This window comes from Arvicanthis niloticus, chromosome 22 (genome assembly GCF_011762505.2).
Source record: "Arvicanthis niloticus isolate mArvNil1 chromosome 22, mArvNil1.pat.X, whole genome shotgun sequence".
NCBI lineage: Eukaryota > Metazoa > Chordata > Mammalia > Rodentia > Muridae > Arvicanthis > Arvicanthis niloticus.
The window spans coordinates 1,989,479-2,006,978 of record NC_133429.1 but is presented as its reverse complement, the minus strand read 5'-3'; the positions used below and the strand labels follow the sequence as shown (position 1 = coordinate 2,006,978).

The 17,500-nt window shown below is 53.6% G+C and overlaps 2 protein-coding genes across 10 annotated transcripts in view; one reads left to right on the top strand and one right to left on the bottom strand.

The window, feature by feature from the left end:
* Onecut3 (one cut homeobox 3) overlaps positions 1-3,561 on the top strand; it is a 19,947-nt gene extending 16,386 nt beyond the window's left edge. The window contains exon 2 of the mRNA XM_076919428.1: positions 3,151-3,561. Coding sequence (XP_076775543.1) covers positions 3,151-3,440 — 290 coding nt within the window. The 3' untranslated portion in view covers positions 3,441-3,561. The remainder of the gene's footprint in view (positions 1-3,150) is intronic.
* A 4,185-nt stretch (positions 3,562-7,746) lies between these two features.
* The window catches only part of Atp8b3 (ATPase phospholipid transporting 8B3), a 22,942-nt gene continuing 13,188 nt past the window's right edge, over positions 7,747-17,500 (bottom strand). For 7 of the 9 annotated variants that reach the window (XM_076919419.1, XM_076919420.1, XM_076919418.1 and 4 more), the window contains 15 exons: positions 17,314-17,345; positions 17,067-17,223; positions 16,694-16,882; positions 16,497-16,609; positions 15,118-15,282; positions 14,921-15,032; positions 14,185-14,260; positions 14,009-14,108; positions 13,525-13,879; positions 13,217-13,440; positions 12,364-12,447; positions 11,497-11,736; positions 9,605-9,743; positions 9,368-9,495; positions 7,747-8,613 (listed from right to left, as the gene is read on the bottom strand). In XM_076919419.1, coding sequence (XP_076775534.1) covers positions 7,996-8,613; positions 9,368-9,495; positions 9,605-9,743; positions 11,497-11,736; positions 12,364-12,447; positions 13,217-13,440; positions 13,525-13,879; positions 14,009-14,108; positions 14,185-14,260; positions 14,921-15,032; positions 15,118-15,282; positions 16,497-16,609; positions 16,694-16,882; positions 17,067-17,223; positions 17,314-17,345 — 2,732 coding nt within the window. In that variant the 3' untranslated portion in view covers positions 7,747-7,995. The remainder of the gene's footprint in view (positions 8,614-9,367; positions 9,496-9,604; positions 9,744-11,496; positions 11,737-12,363; positions 12,448-13,216; positions 13,441-13,524; positions 13,880-14,008; positions 14,109-14,184; positions 14,261-14,920; positions 15,033-15,117; positions 15,283-16,496; positions 16,610-16,693; positions 16,883-17,066; positions 17,224-17,313; positions 17,346-17,500) is intronic. The other 2 variants (XM_076919425.1, XM_076919424.1) reach the window with 1 other exon arrangement.

Sequence of the window (17,500 nt, the reverse complement as noted above, 5' to 3'; positions counted from 1 at the left end):
TACATTCACCTGCCTCTGCCTCCCGGAGTCCTGGGATCAAAGTCACACACCACTATAACTGACCAAGGGACTGTCTCTGTTGTGTTACCTTAGGTGGGAAGAAGATTGGTACATTGTCCCATAATTTGGGTCTTGAACTGTGTGAGTAGAGAAGGCATGCGGGGGTGGGGGGGTGGGGAGGGGACTATGGAACTGTAGCTACAGTTCCAGTAACCACACCAGGCAGCTCACAGCCACCTGGAACTCCCGCTCCTGGTGATCTGCCGCCCCCTTGTGGCCGGGGCAAGTATTGCACACATACCGGCACAGCACTGCCCTACCCTCAACTAAAAACCAAAAACAACCAAACAAAAAAGCCTTTCTTTTGTAAAAAGAAAGAGTGGGGGAAAATCAGCTGAGCTCAAGTAAGCATGCACGCCTGGTAGTCACAAGCAAGCTTGTGAGCCGGGGAATCATGAACCCTTTCCCTCCAGTTCTTTTCATCTCGATATTTTATTCCAGCAACCAAAATGTGTCCTGTTGCCGCCTTTGCCTCAGCTCCCAGTCTGTGTGCTCACATGTGCGCCTGTGAGGTCAGAGGCTCTCAACTCATTCACCCTATTTGTTTGAAGATTTGTTTAGTTTTACTTTTTGTGGGTTTTTTTTTTTTTAAAGATTTATTTATTTATTTATTTTATGTATATGAGTACACTGTCACTGTCTTCAGACACTAGAAGAGGGCATCGCATCCCATTACAGATGGTTGTGAGTCACCATGTGGTGGCTGGGAATTGAACTCAGGACCTCTGGAAGAGCAGTCAGTGCTCTTAACCACTGAGCCGTCTCTCCAGCCCCTCCTTGTGTCGTTTTTAATTAATTAATTAATTTTTGTTTTGTTTGTTTGTTTGTTTGTTTGTTTGAGATGAGACAGGGTTTCTCTGTGTAGCCCTGGCTGTCCTGGAACTCACTCTGTAGACCAGGCTGGCTTTAAACTCAGAGATCTGCCTGCCACTGCCTCCCAAGTGCTGGTACTAGAGGCATACGCCACCCCCAGCTGGCTATTTTATTTTTGATTATGTATATGAGTGTGTCTCTGTACATGCCAGTTCTCACAAGAGGCTAGAAGAGGGTGTGCAATCCTGTGGAGCTGCAGTTACAGGATAGCTGCCGTGCCGGGAACTGGACGTGGGTCCCCTGCAAGAGCAGCGAATGCTCTTAAGTGCTGAGCCGCCTCCAGCCCTTTCCTTGGAATGTTTGTTCCCTCGTTTCTGAGGACCTGAAAGACTCTGATTCTGGATCTTTCCCATGGCATCTGCCTTTCCTTTTTGGAAGCTTTAGGAATTTTCTGTCTATTCTCGGGGTTCTGAAACGTCACAAAGATGTGTCTGCCCATTTCCATTCATCCACATGAAACCCATGTTCTTCAGTCCTGATCCTTCCTTCCTTCCTTCCTTCCTTATCACTGTGATAAAATACTTCAATAAAAGCCAACTCAAGGGAGCAAGGGTTTGCTTGACAAATAATTCCGGGTTCATTGCTTTGGCGAAGTGAAGGTTTTAGGAGCTGAGGGAGATGTTCACACTATGTCTACATTCAGAAGACAGTGAAAGCATGTGTGCTAGGGCACTTACTCCAGGATCCCAGCCTAGAATGCTGCCACCACCCACAGTGGGCAGGATCCCAGCCTAGGGAATGGTGCCACCCACAGTGGGCATCATTCTCCTGCAGACAAACATAGACTCTGGTCTCCTAGGTGATTCTAAGTTCTATCAGGTTGTCAATTAACTTTACATCACATCTATGTATTTAAATTTTTTGCTTAATTTGCTGTTGTTGCTGTGTGTATGCATGTATGTGCGCACATGCCATGGTGCAGCTATGGAGGTCAAAGACAATGTTGTTTTGTTTTGTTTTTTGAGACAGGCTTTTCCTGTGTAGCTCTGGCTGTCCTAGTACTCGCTCTGTAGATCAGGCTAACCTTGAACTCAGAGATCATCCTGCTTCTGCTTCCCGACTGCTGGGATCAAAGATGTGCACCACCACTGCTTGCCCAAAAAAACAAGCAGTTGATTCTCTCCTTCTACCTTTGTGCAAGTTCCAGGGGTGAACTCAGGTCACTGAGTGTGGGTGACAAGCTTTTACCCTCTGAATTATGTTAAACTGTCACTCTCTCTGCTTTATCTGGTCATCTGCTTATTGGTTTTGATTTGCATCTAGACAAACATTCTAACTCCAACTTGTAGACCCTCTACCCCCAAGCCATGCCCCCAGCCTCTCCCTGGGAGATATTGGGCAGGGGGATAGCTTGCAACAGACAAAGGCTATGACCTCAGTGTCTGGCCAAACTGAGGTGGACAGGTCACAGGAGTTCCAGGGCCAGGTCACAGGAGTTCCGGGGCTGGGTCAGCAGGTGGTCAGGACTCTTTGCTGCTTGAGAGATAAGCAGGGCCTACAGTCAGCCACGTCTTCCTCAGATCAGTCACACCAGAGTCCCCATCTTGTCCCCAACAGTGGGATTGCAGCACATTAGGTATAATATGCTACACCTACATCCATAGTTGGGGGAAGGGCCGTGCTGGGGCTGGAGTCAGGAGCCCTTGCTGGAGCTACTGGAAGGGAGGACTGCCTTTAGGCAGCTGAGGACCGCTCCCTTCTGGAGGTTCTGCTGCAGCAGACTTGTGTTATCCCGCTGCCCCTTGCTTTGTCTCCGTCCCCACACTGTGTGACTCCATGTCTTCCCATGGTTCTCTAGCTTGTCCTGTCCTCCATTGTTGGCTGTCTCTGCCTGCCTCTCCCCTCGTGGTCCACTTTGCACTGATTCCCGGCCCTTCCTCTTCTTTCTTTTCCCCTTTCTTCTCTCCATCCTCTAAAGGCTTCCAGTGTGTGCCCGCTGCTCCCTGGCTGGCCCTTCCACTCTGTGTCTGCCTGGCCTCCTTCCCCTCCCTGTGCCCCTCCCCTCCCATTCCTCCCCCAACGCTTTATCCCTTGGGTGTCCCACCTCTTCATCCTTGTGTCTCCCCTTCCTCTTCCTCTCCCACATCCCTTCATCCTTTGTCCCTGCCCCATCCTCTTGTCCATATTTCCTCATCCCTGGTTGGTGCTCTGCCCTCCTCATGTGGCTGTGTCCCCTCACCCCCGTGGTGTCCTCTCTCCCCTCTGTCCCCTTCCCAGCCTGCAAGCGTAAGGAGCAGGACCAGCAGAAGGAGAGGGCTCTGCAGCCAAAGAAGCAGCGCCTCGTGTTCACAGACCTGCAGCGCCGCACGCTGATTGCCATCTTCAAGGAGAACAAGCGGCCGTCCAAGGAGATGCAAGCCACCATCTCGCAGCAGCTGGGCCTGGAGCTCAACACGGTCAGCAACTTCTTCATGAATGCCCGTCGCCGCTGCATGAACCGCTGGGCTGAGGAACCGGGCGCCACGCCTGGCACCGCCACAGCCACGGCCACCTTCTCCAAGGCCTGAGCCTTCCGCCCTGACACTTACCCCAGCCCCGGGGACCGCACACGCCAGCCCCGGGGATCGAGGGGCCCATCCCTGACCCAGCCAAAGCAAGTCCTACCCCCACCCCCAGGGGACAGGGACAGAGCCCCCAGCCCCCTCCCGCTCAATTTTGGACTCAAAGGGACCCCGAGGTAGAGTGGGTCAAGAATCAAGCACATCTTACAAACAAAACCCGGGTATTTAAAAAATGATTTTAATAGAGAACCCTTCTTTCCAGATCCCAGACCTCCTCAAAAGGGGGGGGGGAGGAAGGCAGACATCTGCCTGTCTTCCCCCCACTTTCTCCTCCAGGCCAGGTCTCTGTCCCCTTGTCCCCTCCCCAAGAACTGAGACCCATCCCAAGTGGCCAAAGCTGTCAACAAGCTGGATCCTTACAGCACCCCCATGCCCAACTCCCACCCTTCAAGCCACGCCCCCACCCCGCAGGAAGGCCCCTCGCAGAAGAGACCCCAGCCGCCACCCGTGACCCCAGCGGCCTGGATAGCCTGTGCCAACAATCCCCTGCCTTAATGCCGGGGAGTGGAGCTGTGGGGAGTCCCCTGTGACAGATTCGACTCGAGATGAGGGCTGGCCTGGATGCTTCCACCCCAGCACCACTGGCTGAGGTCACTATAAGCACCTTGCTATGTGAAAAATGCTACACAGGGAACAAGGTCACCAGACTCGGGGGTGGGGGGGATGTGCATGGAGACACCATCGGTGTCCCTTGGATGCGAAGTTCTGGAGATCTCTGGAACTCATCACCTGTCTTTCAGTTGATTGGAGTGCATACCTGAGCACCCCCCAGAGGACATTTAGGGTAAACCTTGCACTGGTGACACCTTTCTCAGAAGAGAGAAGATGAAGCTGAAAACTGCTCCATTGTTTTGCCAAAGATGTACAATGGGGAAGGGTCAAAAGCAAGGGGCTACCCCCTGCTCAGCACTCCCGTCTGGGTGACATTTCAAGACTGCCCCGGCAGCCAGGTCCCAGGAGGCTGTCTTTTCCTCTCCCCCTCTGGGGTTCAAGATCCTGGGAATCCCTCTCCACTGAACCCCACTCCCATGGCTGCCTCCCAGGGAGGGCCCCCTCCCCAGTTTCCCTAGAGAATGCAAGAGAACTTTCTAATGAGAAAAAGGAAACCTCCCCCCCACCTGTAAAGGCTACCTCACTGAGCCCACGCTGTGATTCAAAAGATCACGTCTGATACCAAAGATTCCCCCACCCCCAAGGGTTTGTGCTGGAAGCCAGGGTGTCCCCACTTTCACCCCATGGCTGTCCCCCACCCGAGAGAAAGAGAGAGAAAGAGAGAGAGAGAGAGAGAGAGAGAGAGAGAGAGAGAGAGAGAGAGAGAGAGACAGGAGGACAGCGAGGTCGGCGAGTGCCTTTTTATTGAACCAAAGATGTATGTAGAGTGTCCTCTGCCCTCAGTGATTTGCTGCCCTCCCATGGGAGCAGCTAGGATGGATGCTTCTAGAACCTTTGGGTGTGAGGCAGAGTGCTCAGAGTGAAAAGAGTCCCCTGTTCCCACACATCAAGTGACAGGTCTCCCCATACATAGCACACCCACACACCCATGCTGGCAGGTACGTGCATGCTCACACATGCACACACACATGGCTGGAGAGATGGCTCAGTGGTGAAGAGCACAGGCTTGTCTTGTTGAGGACCCAGTTTGGGTTCTTAGCACCCACTCACGACCACACATACATAACTCTAGTGCAGAGGACTCAGTGCCCTCCTGGGCCTTCCCAGGTACCCACACTCACATTTACACACTCATATATGATTAAAAATAAAATATTTTGTGTTTTGGCTTTTTGTTTTTCAAGACAGGGTTTCTCTGTGTAGCCCTGGCTGTCCTGGAACTCACTCTGTAGACCAGGCTGGCCTTGAACTCAGAAATCCACCTGCCTCTGCCTCCCAAGTGCTGGGATTAAAGGCGTGCGCCACCACCGCCCAGCTAAAAAAATAAATTTAAAACAGACACACACACACCCAAACACCCACACCCACTCACACAGGCGCGCACATACACACACGCATACACACACCACATATCAGGGCCCTCTCTAAGCCCAGATGGCTCTCCACCCTCCATCTGCTCCAGACACCTTCTGGTTCTTACCTACCAAAGATCTTTCCTACAAAGGGAACCCACAGTCCAGCACAATTCCTTCTAGCCTTTGACAATTCTCTCTGAAATACCTCAAAATATTTAATGTATAGTTTATGTGCTAAAAAAAAAACAAAAAACAAAACAAAAAAATCTTAGCTAGTTTTGGGATTATGTGACTTGAAGCTTTATACCGTTAAATTATAATTTTGCAAATAATGGCATGTTTATCTCTGACCGGTTCCATGGGAGATGCATCAGACGTCAGGGCAGCAAAGCCAGTGGTCCCTGGGAGGGCGAACAGGGCGACTGGTGGCCTTCATAGATTTCCTCTGTACAAGAGTCTCTTAGGAGAGAGAGGAAGACCCGTGTGACAGCTGCACCTTTCCTGGCTTGTTCTGTTTCCTCGTTTTATGGAGTCGTGTCTTCTAAGAGTATTTATGATTCTATGTGTTCTGTGTTCAAATGTAATTTAAGAAACAAAAGAAAAATGAAATCCAAAGAGACCATGGTGCTTGACTCGTGGCCTGGATACTCTGATGCCGGAACTGGAGTGGGTGGGTGCAGGGGTCATGCCCATGGCTGCACTTCAGGAGTTGGTTGGTCTGTCCTGTGGCTCAGTTTGTCCCCACCCTGACTACAGAACTGTGTCCAAGCAGGTGGCAAGGTTCTGGGTTAGAGAGAGGGTCCTGGAGCAAGCCAGACCTGAACACTGATGCTCGACTCCCCTCAGCCTTTCTGTGTGTTCAGCCTGGCTGGGGGCCACTGCCCCTGTTATTGTTGGATCTGGGTTACATGTGGGTGACCATCCACCAACATGGACTCCTTCCGCCACCGCCCCCCCAACCATGTAGATTTCATGTTAGCATTAATTTCCCAAGTATCTTCAAAACACACCCAGGAAATTCATGAGTGCTCCCCAACTTCCCCAGATACCAAGAGCCTTCCCAAGGCCCGCTCACCTCTCCTGGAACATCCTTAGGTTCACAAGTCATGGGGTATCTAGATTTTTCAGACACCTGGGGACCTTGGAGGACAGGGCTCTGTATCCCCTGAAGTGGAGAGGGCAGGCAGGTACAGGCCAGCCTGGGCTCTCTTGCACTTCCTGCCCCTTCTGTCCCGGGCCAGGTCTCAAGGATGCCACCAAGAGCTGGCTTCGAACAGCAGGCCCCCATAAGGTAGGACTTGGGTGGAGGCTAGATGGCCCCATCATCAGGACTGCACCCCAGAGTTCTGGGACGCATAAGCCTAGATGCTTTGTCTCATTCTCCCAAAATGGTTCAACCAAAGTTTTTCTGGGTGGGCTTTCCTCGGTGGTGTGTGTTGGTAGGTTATATCACTGAGAATGGCATGATTGAAGGCCTCTCGAGTATTTTCATTGAAAAACAGAGAACAGGGCTGTGTCTGGGATCATCTGAAGGCTCCAGACCCTACAGGAAGACTGAAGGGCACCCCTTCCCACACTAGCCCTCAGGGGACAGGCTTGAAAACCTAGGTGTGAAAAGTGAGACAAGCCGCCGCCAGGGTTAACCGCTGCTGTGCAGCCTTTTCTCTGTCTTCATAGTTTCCTTCAAAAACTTACTGCCCAGCCAGACAGTTTCATATATGTGGGGGAGGGGGGCCAACTGTGGATTGGTACAGATCTGGGAAAAACAAGACTCCGCCAACCAGATGGCAGCAAAGCCCCCAGGTAGGAGGAGGAGGAGGAGGAGTCTTTCCCGCTTACCCCATCCACTACAGAGCGCCACCACACTCCACCTTTCCCAAGGGTCAGGTCAGAGCCTGTCAGCCAAGCTGACTGTGAGTTGGACCACACTAGGTCCTGCTTCTAAGATGGCTCTACTCACTACTTCAACTGAGGGAGGCAGCCTGGAGGAAGGGGCGGGAGGGCACTGGGGTACGGCTTCAACCAAGGTTGGTATGGAGTGAAGCCAAAGGCTAGGCAGAGCCTGATCTCTCTCTTCTTTTTCTCAAAAACAATGACGCTCTGTGCACTTAGAAGAAAGGGGGAAAAAGGCCAACAAAATATCTTCCTGCAATTAAATGGCTTGACCAGTAGGGGTCAATGTTTTGATGTTTGTTTTTTGTTTGTTTTTTTAACCTTGGAAAAGAATGTTCCCTGGATTCTGCTCAAAGAGTTGGAGAAGGAGTGAGCCCAAAGAGCCCTGGGGCTAGGGGGACCCTGATTTATTAGAAAAAGGCAAGGATGTGCCCCTCCCTTGTCTCTGGGTGCTGTTTGCTGACTGGCTATGTCTGTTGCTTTAGGGCATAAAACACTTGAGCTGCGTGGAGGTCTGACTTGAAAAGGCACTGACATGCACTCCATGGGGGAGGGTGCTTGCTCCACGCTAGGGTCTGCCCACTCCCAGGTGACTGTTGCGTTGTTCTGGATGCCCGGGATCTCCCAGGACAGGCTTCTGGTTAACTGGAGGTGTGGCTGTGGTGCTCTGTGGGGACTTCCAGCTGGCTCCGCCTAGAAGAGGCTGAATCCCTCCAGAGAGGTGCCTTCCAGGATGAAGCCCGGACATCCAAACGCTCTGGCTGGCTTGCCAGAGTGTATTGTGAAGGCGCACTGTAGAAGACCTGATCCTCAGATGAGGACAACGGGATCTGCCCCGACGTGGCGCTTGTGGTGGTGGGTAGCTTCTTAGGCACAGAGGACTGGTTGTCTGTGTAAACAGCGGCCTGTTTCTCCCCGGTCTGGGAGCTAATGTTGGGGGGGACCTCTTCCTGGGACCCCTTTCCGAAGTGCTGACGTCTCTTCTTGGCCAGGATGGAGATTTTCCGCGGATTAAAAGCTGAATCTTTGTTTTGCGAGGGTACATCTTCTTCAGATGGGTTCGGGGACTCGTAGGCTGTGTCCCCATAACCGTCATCCGTGTGCGTTGGCCTGCGCAGGATGGTGCCCTGGGTAATGAGGTTTGCGTAGCCCTCACGGTGGGAGAAGGCATAGCTGGAGCGGCGGGCAGGGATCCCACGGCGAAGATGCCGCATGGCCGGCTCCTCCACTGCTTCTTCACTCCGGAACTCCTCTTCCTCCTACAGCATGCGGGAGACAACAGGAGACAGCAGGGCCTTAGGGTCACCTGCACTCCAGCGGGTGCCGCTCGGAGATTCCCAACCCTAGTCCAGCCAACTGGGGTCTGACCTGGAAGCAATTCTGGACCAACAGAGTCCTTCACTAGGGGCCCACAGGAGGGCTTGGTGGGTGGAGACATGCGCCTCCAGGCCTAGTTTCCTACCTTGGTGACCCACATAGTGGAAGGATTGAGCTGACTCCTAACAGTTGTTCTCTGACTTCCACAAATACCGAGGTTCCCCAGCCCACACTCACTGCATAAATTTAAAAAGACTCCCCACCTTGAGGAAGACTGGCAGGCGGTCAGTCTTTCCCTGACGCCTTTTCCTGTACTCTTTATCTCAAAAAAACAGAACAAAAAATTTTAAATGGGGCCATTAAATTTTACCGCATTAGGGCAGGAGGGGGTTAAGAGGAGCATCAGCTGACCTTCCAGAGAAACAGGGTCAATTCCCAACACCCACATGGCAGCTCACAACTGTCTCGAACTCCAGTTACAGTGAGGCTTTAATGTGCTTCCAACTTCCTATTTTGCCTAAACCATTCCAAAAGCTGGCCTTTTGCCTCCCTGGACTCTGAATGACACAAGGAAGGCCCTAAGAGCCCTTAGACACAGTGCTCAGGGATTTGGGCCCCTGAGGAGGTTCCCAGCACACAGAGTCTGTGAAGGCTGGGGAGGGGTAGTGTAGTGGGGGCGTTCTCCAGCTCTCTCACCTTGGGGCGCTGTTTCAAGACAGTTCTATGGATCATGCGCAGAGCCAGCAGGGGCAGCGTGTTCAGGGCCACGTTGAGTGCGATCAACAGCAGGCTGGAGGGCTCACGCAGGGTATTGTAGTCAGCAACTGGGGCGAGGCAGACCACGGGGCGTGAATGCCGGCCTCCTTCCCCTCCCTTCAGCCAAAGGACAGCGCCCTGACAACTCCCTCCCTCCAGATGCCAATGGAAGCTCACACAGAAACGGGAAGGTCTTTGGCGAGGTCTTGTACATCCATAGGCTCTGAGTGAGGCTTGTCATGATTACATAAGAGCTGAGGCTGAGCACGATGGAGCCCACGAACAGGAGCGTCCAGTACTTTACGACAAGCATAACCTGAGTAGGGAGCCAGGGGTCAGCAGTGAGAAGCCGGAGGTGGGGTGCAGGGCCCCAGGGGTTTGGGAACTCGGGGAAATTGTCCAGGCCGAGGACATAAGTTCCAATCTCCAACACCCATACAGAAGCTGGGAGTAGGGCCGTGCATGCCTGAACCCCAGCACTGGGAGCAGGGGTACTTGAAGGATAAAAAGATCCTTGGGGCCGAGCAGTGGTGGCGCACACCTTTAATCCTAGCACTTGGGAGGCAGAGGCAGGCGGATTTCTGAGTTTGAGGCCAGCCTGGTCTACAGAATGAGTTCTAGGACATCCAGGGCTACACAGAGAAACCCTGTCTTGAAAAACCAAAAAAACAAAAACAAAACAAACAAAAAAAGATCCTTGGGGCTCACTGGGCAGTACAGCCTAAATAGTTATAACTTCAAAGGGAGAATCAGTCTCAAAAAAAAAAAAAAAAAAAAAAAAAACCACACACACACACAAAGTAGAGTCCTGGGGAGATGGCCCAGGGGGTAAAGTGTTTGCTGTGTAAGTCTGAGGACCTGAGTTCAAATCCTCAGCACCCTGGTAAAGCTGGTTTCTGTGTGTGACAGCAAACACCTGTCAACTAGCCATCTATGGCTAGATGAGAGGCAAAGACAGAAATCCTGAAAGCCTATGACCAGGTAGCCAGATCACATATGCAGCGGTAACATCTCCTCCCAGATTACAACACTCCATCCACAGGAAGCTCCTTAAGCAGGAAGGAAAAGAACAGGAAGAAGCTTCAGGAAGTCCCCAAAACCAACCAGTTTGCTGGGCCCCTCGATGCCAAAGTGAGCAATAGAAGCTGAGAGCCCCAAGCTGCCTGGAAGAGGTTTACAACAAAGGAGGCACCTGGAAAGGACACTCTCCAGCCTGTCACACTGCCTGCAGGCTGTGCAGTGTGCTCCAGGTTCCCAGCTTTGGAAGCCATCACCCATGCTGGGGAGGGCCTTGGGGACGCAGCTATCTCCAAGTCATCTCTGCACCTCTAAGTAACTCCAGTGAAACTCACTGGCTCACCATACTGGACCTTGGTGGTCCCCATCCTTGGTCTGCCGTGGGCTCCCTACCTGGGGTGACTGGTCATGTGTGCTGCATCTCTCCTGAAGTCTTGTCACACAATACCAGCAGCAAACAAGACCCTTCCTCAAGCAAAATTGACATCCTCCAACTTCCGTGGCACATGGTGGTGCGCAGACACACTATGCTGTGCATACCACAAACATGCTAAGAGCATTTCTGAGTCGGGCATGACGATATACACCTTTAATCCCAGCTGTGTGAAGGCATTATGCAGGCAGATCTCTGTAAGTTCGAGACCAGCCTGGTCTACAGAGCAAATTCCAGGACAGCCAGGGCTACAGAGAGACTCTGTCTCAAGAAAACAAAACAAAACGAAGCAAAGAGCACTGGCTGCTCTTGTAGAGGACCTGAGTTCAGGTTCCAGCACCCACATCAGTTGCCCCATAGGCACCTGTAACTCCTGCTCCAGGGAATCTGATGCCCTCTTCTGGCCTCTGTGGGTACTGCATACATGCATGTGTGTACACCCACATGGGTGCATACATGTGTGTGCACGTGTGCACACACACACACACACAAACACACACACACACACACACACACAGAGGAATTAAAATGAAACAAATCTTTTTTACGAGGCTAGAATAAAAAAAATAGTATCAGGCAGTGGCTTCTATGGTTTCTCAGAGTTCATGGCCCCGCCTACCTCCAGGGTGACCGACAGTAGGCCAGATATCGCCACCAATACCCCAAAGGACTGGTAGTCTTTGGAGACGCCAGTGTTGGACATGTCGTAGCTGACCAGAGTCGTTACAAAGAAGTTGATGAGGGATGTGACGGTGCCATGGGCGATGGCCTGCATGAAGATGCTGTAGTTGAACAATTCGTCTCTCTGGCCGGCCATGTACAGCTCGGGCATCTTTAGGCTCTTCTCTGCGGTCACATCCTGGACAGGAGGTGAAGACTTTTTGGGGAGTCTGGGCTTAGGGGCTGAAGAACCTCTCCAGGAGCTCAGGATGTGGTACCCTGTACTCAAACAAGACAACCCAACCTTCCTCCCCCACCCCATCCCCTGTACTCAAACAAGACAACCCAAACTTCCTCCCCCACTCCATCCCCTGTACTCAAACAATATAACCCAACCTTCCTCCCCAACTCCATCCCCTGTACTCAAACAAGATAACCCAACCTTCCTCCCCCACCCCATCCCCTGTACTCAAAGACAACCCAACCTTCCTCCCCCACCCCCACACAAAAATTAGATATGAGAGGAAATTGCCTTTGTTCCCAGTCCCATGATACAAAATGTCCCCTGTGGTCCTTTCCCACATTAATGCCCTCAGGCAGGCTTACTCTGGGTAGTTCTGGGTCATGCGTAGGAGGAACAGGACAGAGCCTTCCTTCCGGTAACCCCTCCACAGTACACAGAAGGCTGGAGAGATCTGATTCTCAGAGTGCAGGATTCTCTCCCACAGGAGAACCCCCTCCCACAGATGCCCCAGGACAGAGCTCTGGAGCAAGCAGACTACCTGCCGTGGGTAGGGACAGCACACAAGGCACTGCATCTGCTTACCTGCTCAAACAGACCAATATACAGGACTGGGAGCGTGGAGTACAGCAGGTTAAAGAGAGCCAGGAACCAGCCTTCATACAGGGGCTGCAAGAGTGGGGAGACCTCACCACGTTAGCCGGCCGCTGACACCCGGGACACCTGGGACAGGCTACAGCAGGGTGGGCGGACACTGGATGCTGGTACTTGGAAGTGTGTGGGGCTTCTGAGGCTCTACAGGCAGATGGGGAGAACGAGCCTCTAGCGTGTTCTAGAACCACATCGGGTATGATTCAGAGTCAAGGAGCTAGAAGAGACCTGGGGACAGCTCCTGATGCCAGACCTAACAGAGCTAAAATCACCTTTGGGAGGACAATGCAGGAGGATCTCCAGTTGGAGGCCAGCCTGGGCTATAGTTGGTGAGCACTCACCTGGCCTAGAAGAAGCCCTGGGTTCCACCCCCAGCGACTGGGCATGGTAGCTCCGAGGCTTTGAGCACAGTAGGCCAGCACTCCGCCGACTGAGCTACAGCCCCAGACACTCGTTTTGTAGTCCTGAAACAGTCTAATAACCTAGCTTTTTTGTTGCTGTTGTTTGGTTTTCAACACAGGGTTTCTCTGTGTAGCCCTGGCTGTCCTAGAGCTGGCTCTGCAGACGTGGCTGGCCTCAAACTCAAAGAGATCTGCCTGTTTCTGCCTCCCGAGTGCTGGGATTAAAGACCTTCGCCACCACACCTGATCTGCCCAGGTGGTCCAGGACTGGTGACAACCCTCCTGCCTCAGCTTCCCAAGTGTGGGGACGAAAGGCATGTAACAACACACCCAGCTTGAACTCCAGACTGCAGGCTGCTCCAGGTAGGCCTCACGCCCTCACACACCTGCGCAGAGAAGCCGTTGAACATGGAGAACCATATTTGAGTCATCATGCTGGCCACTGTCTTGTAGAAGAAGTAACGCAGGAACTTGCAGACTCGCATGTACGACCAGCGCCCATGCACAAGGAGCAGCCGCTGCAGGTAGCAGAACTGGGCCAGCACGTAGTCGCTGTTCTGAACTGCTTGCATGCCCTCCTGGCCAGCCAGCCCTATGCCAATGTCCGCAGCTGCAGGGGCCACAGCGCCTTGTCAGCCATGGGTACCCGAACCCCAGACTGACTGCCTCCACCCAGCCAAGACCCACCACCCACTCTTGATCATGTTCACGTCATTGGCTCCATCTCCGATGGCCAGCGTCACCACCTGCTGGTATTTCTTCACCAATGCAACCACAAGGGCCTTCTGTTTGGGTGTCACCCTGCAGCAGATGACAGCCTGGCATTTGGAGGCCAGGTCTACAAAGGCCCTCTCCCGCCGCGCCTCCGGACTCTCGCAGCTCTTGGAGGCGACTGACTGGAAAGGCCCCAGGTTCCTCCACATCTGGGAGATCCTCCGTGGCTGGAGGAAGTCTAACACGGACACTGCGGGCTCCTGGGGGGCCTCATCCACCACTGCATTCTGGACCAGGGCTCGGGGCTCCTTGCGCAAGGACAGGAGCAGCTGATCCTGGGTGTCAGGTGTGGGGGATGGGATGGGGAGAAGGGGCTTGGGTCACTAGGCCTGCATCTCTGTTCTTGGCATGACCCCATCCCAGGTTTCACCAACCGGCTGCTCCTTGCCCCCAGTGACACTCACCAAAAATTCTCCGTTGATAACCAAGGCCGTGTTGTGGTGGGCCATCATCTTGAACGCCCTCTGGTGTCCGTTTTCGTCCCAATAGTTCTCCAGTAAGTGACTGTAAGGAGATGGGAAGGGTTGCCATCGCCCCACCAAGGGGCGGTGTGAGGGCGTCAGGGAGGTCACCTGCTTACTTGATGTCCTTATCTTCCAGAATTCGCATGTTCTCCGACAGCAGCTTGCATGCAAAGCCGATGTTCACTGCTGTCTCTGCAAATCCAGCCAGGTTGCAGCTCAGCGCCAGTTCCCGGAGCCCAGCTCCCGCACCCAGAGGCCCCGCCCACCACAGAACCCTGGTCAGTCCCTTGCAGCCTTCTCCCCCACCCCCACCCCACCGTCTGCTGGCCAGCTGTAGTGACTGGTCCAGATTGGCCGTGTGTCATTATAGGGCTGGCCAACCAGAGGTGGCCCTGGGACTTAGGCTGCTGGGCCTGGAGAGCCTGAAGGGTCTGGGGACTGCGCAAAGGTACCCGGGGAGGTGGGATGAAGGCCGGGATCCTGAGGCCCACCACACTTTGAGCAAACATGAAAATGTCAAATTTATTTGAAAGTCAGAAGGAAAAAAATCAAAAAGAAAGCAAAACAAAACATAACCAAAAATTAAAACTTAAAAAATTGTCAAGGTGGGCGTGCCTATACATGGGCGCAAGGGAGCCCCAGGACATCCCTTCAACGTTGACCTTCAGGGTAGGTGCGTCTCCAAGGGTGTGAAGGGGTCCCCACCCGGTTGCGTGATGAAGCTCTCCCAGAGCTCGTGGTTTGCGCGTGGCACGCGTCCCACTCCTGGAGACAGTGCTAAGGGCCCCGTGGCAAACGGGTCAGCACCCCAGGTGCAGCACATAATCTGGGGCAGCAGAGCTGGGGACCCACCTGGCTTGTCCCCGGTCAGCACCCACATTTTAATGTTCCCCTTCTTGAGGCATTTGATGGTCTCAGGGACGCCATCTTGTAGTTTGTCTTCAATGGCCGTGGCTCCCAGCAGCTGAGGGAGACCAGCACAGGTTCAGGTACCAAGGCCCAGATGAAAGGAGCCCAGCCAGCCCGTCCCCAGAACTCCGTCCACCCACCTGCAGGTTCTGTTCCATCTTATTGTACACTTGGTGCAGGGCCTGTGCGCGGTTCTGCAGCAGGAGGGAGGCTTCCTGATGCTCTGGCTCCCATTCTTTGTAGGCATCCTCGGCCACATCTTTGTAGGCCAGGCACAGGGTGCGCAGGGTCTGCTCTGCAAAGGCCTGCAGCAGCCCCGACCATCAACCCCCGACCCTGTCCTCAGGGTCTCCCAGAGTCACAACGCCCTCACGCCTCTGGACCTCTGCCCTCTCTACTTCCAGTTCATGGTTTGACTTGAAAGCTGAGGCTAGCCTGGGCTCCTCCTCATTCTCCTGCCTCAGATCTCCAGTGTTGTAACTGCAGGGAATCTAAGGTCTCCCACCCCGTTCCAAGACTTGTTCTAACATTGCCATGGGGAGGAGACACCCAGAATCATTGAAGGCTCTCCCTCTTTGTCCCTCAGGGAGAGCTGAAACATGTTCAATCCTCCAGGCCAGGGGTCCAGGGAAAAGGAACCCACTGGCTTCTCGTGTTCCTCTATCTTGCTATGGCCCCAGGTGCCTTGGGCAATGGCTGTTGGCTTTTGGAGTGTGGTGGGTGGGAGGTCACAATTGTCACACAGGGTCTTTTTGGGACGGGCACCTCAGACAAGTTTGCGTTCCTCGCTAGACGTCAGTTTACCCACCTACTCCATGGAAGCCTGACCAATCTGATTGAACCCCTGGACTCTGGTCTTCATTCTGAAGGATCTGGATCCCCTATCCCCACAGCAAAGAAGGGCACCCAAGAACCCTCAGTAGAGCCCTTGGGCACACAGATGGCAGTCGACTAAGGCAAAGGCCGTTCCAAGTGGGAGAAGACCCCTGCAGGCGGGGCTTATGGCTGAGACTCAAGGAATGAAAGAAATGAGTGACAGCCTTCACATGCGCAGAGGGTCTGTGCTGAGCTCAGAAAAGACAGCAGTGGTGATTGCTGGGACAGGGAGGAGAGGCTGCAGCCAGCAGGAGAGGAACTCATACTCAACATTGAGGCAAACAGACCCTGCTTCATTCACACAGAAGAAATCAAAGAGGGTCTCAGAGCCTGGCCGTAGCTGGTGAGGGGCCAGGTGAAGGGGGCATTGGAAGTCAGAGCCCAACCCACCCTCCGGGTGTCCCTGTGTACAGCAGAAAGACACTGCAGACTGCACCTCTCAGCTTCTGTGTACAGTCAGGAGCAGAACAAGGGAGAACTTTTTGTGTGATGAACGACCCTGCCCAAATGTGTGTGGCTACCTCTGAGCGTCACACAAGCACACGCATGTGCACTCAAGCACATGCAGAGACACTCAAGCACACGGATGCACACGGATACACACACATGCACACGCACCAGCCTCCCCCAGCAGGACACTCACAGCCAAGACTTCCTCCGTGGTGGCCTCCATGATACCCTTCCTGTGAAGACGCTCCAAGATGACGGTGTCAGCACCCTTGGTGTAGAGGCAGATGGAGCCCTCGGGGTTTCTCACTGTGAAGAGGGGAGGGTAAGACTCTGATGTCTGCGTGCCCACTGCTGCAAAGCACAGGGTCATGGGAGGGGCTTAGGGCTCACCCAACACTGACATCCGTTTGCGAACGCTGTTGAAATCCATCATGGCCAGAACCTGGTAGACCCGCTCCTCCCCCAGCTCCACCAGGGTGATGGTGTCCTGGGTCCGAGACAGAAACACGTACCCAAAGTTCCGGGCAGCGGTGACCAGAGCCTCCTCATCAGGGGAGGCAGCCTGGTACAGTAGCTGGTCTAAAAGACAGAGAAAGGATGGGGCTGCATCTCTTCCCAACATCTTGCCCCTCTGATCCTAACTTCATCTCTGAGGCAATGGGAAGCCACAGACCCTAGGGACCAAAGGGGCTTAGGAAATGGGCTGACCAGCCTCTGGGCCCTGGAGGCTGTGTCAGGATAGGCAGCTTGCCTGACCACTCACTGTCTTTCTCCTGTACCATCACAGTGTGGCAGATGGCCAGCAGACGCCAGAACTCCTGTACTGGTCGGTCCTGCCGGCCACGCACCAGGGACTCGAGTTCCTTATTGTAGAATTGGAGTTTGCCGTCAGCATGTGGGTTCCAGGCGTATGGGTTCCGCTGGGAGACAACAGGGCACGGGGTCAGCCATCTGCCACCAACCCCATCCACACTCACCTTGCTCTAGCAGACAGGGCCCACAGAGCTCACCTTTCGGAGCGTCCCATGTTCATCATCTGAATCTGGGGAAAGAACCCTGCTTCAGGATTCAGCTTCCCCCAGGAGGCCACACCCCATGTTCAGGTTACCAGGGGACATGTAATATTATCAAGCTCATGTGCCATGGTCTGGTTCTTAGTCCAGACGTTGATCCTCCAGGGCAACCTCACTAGGAGGT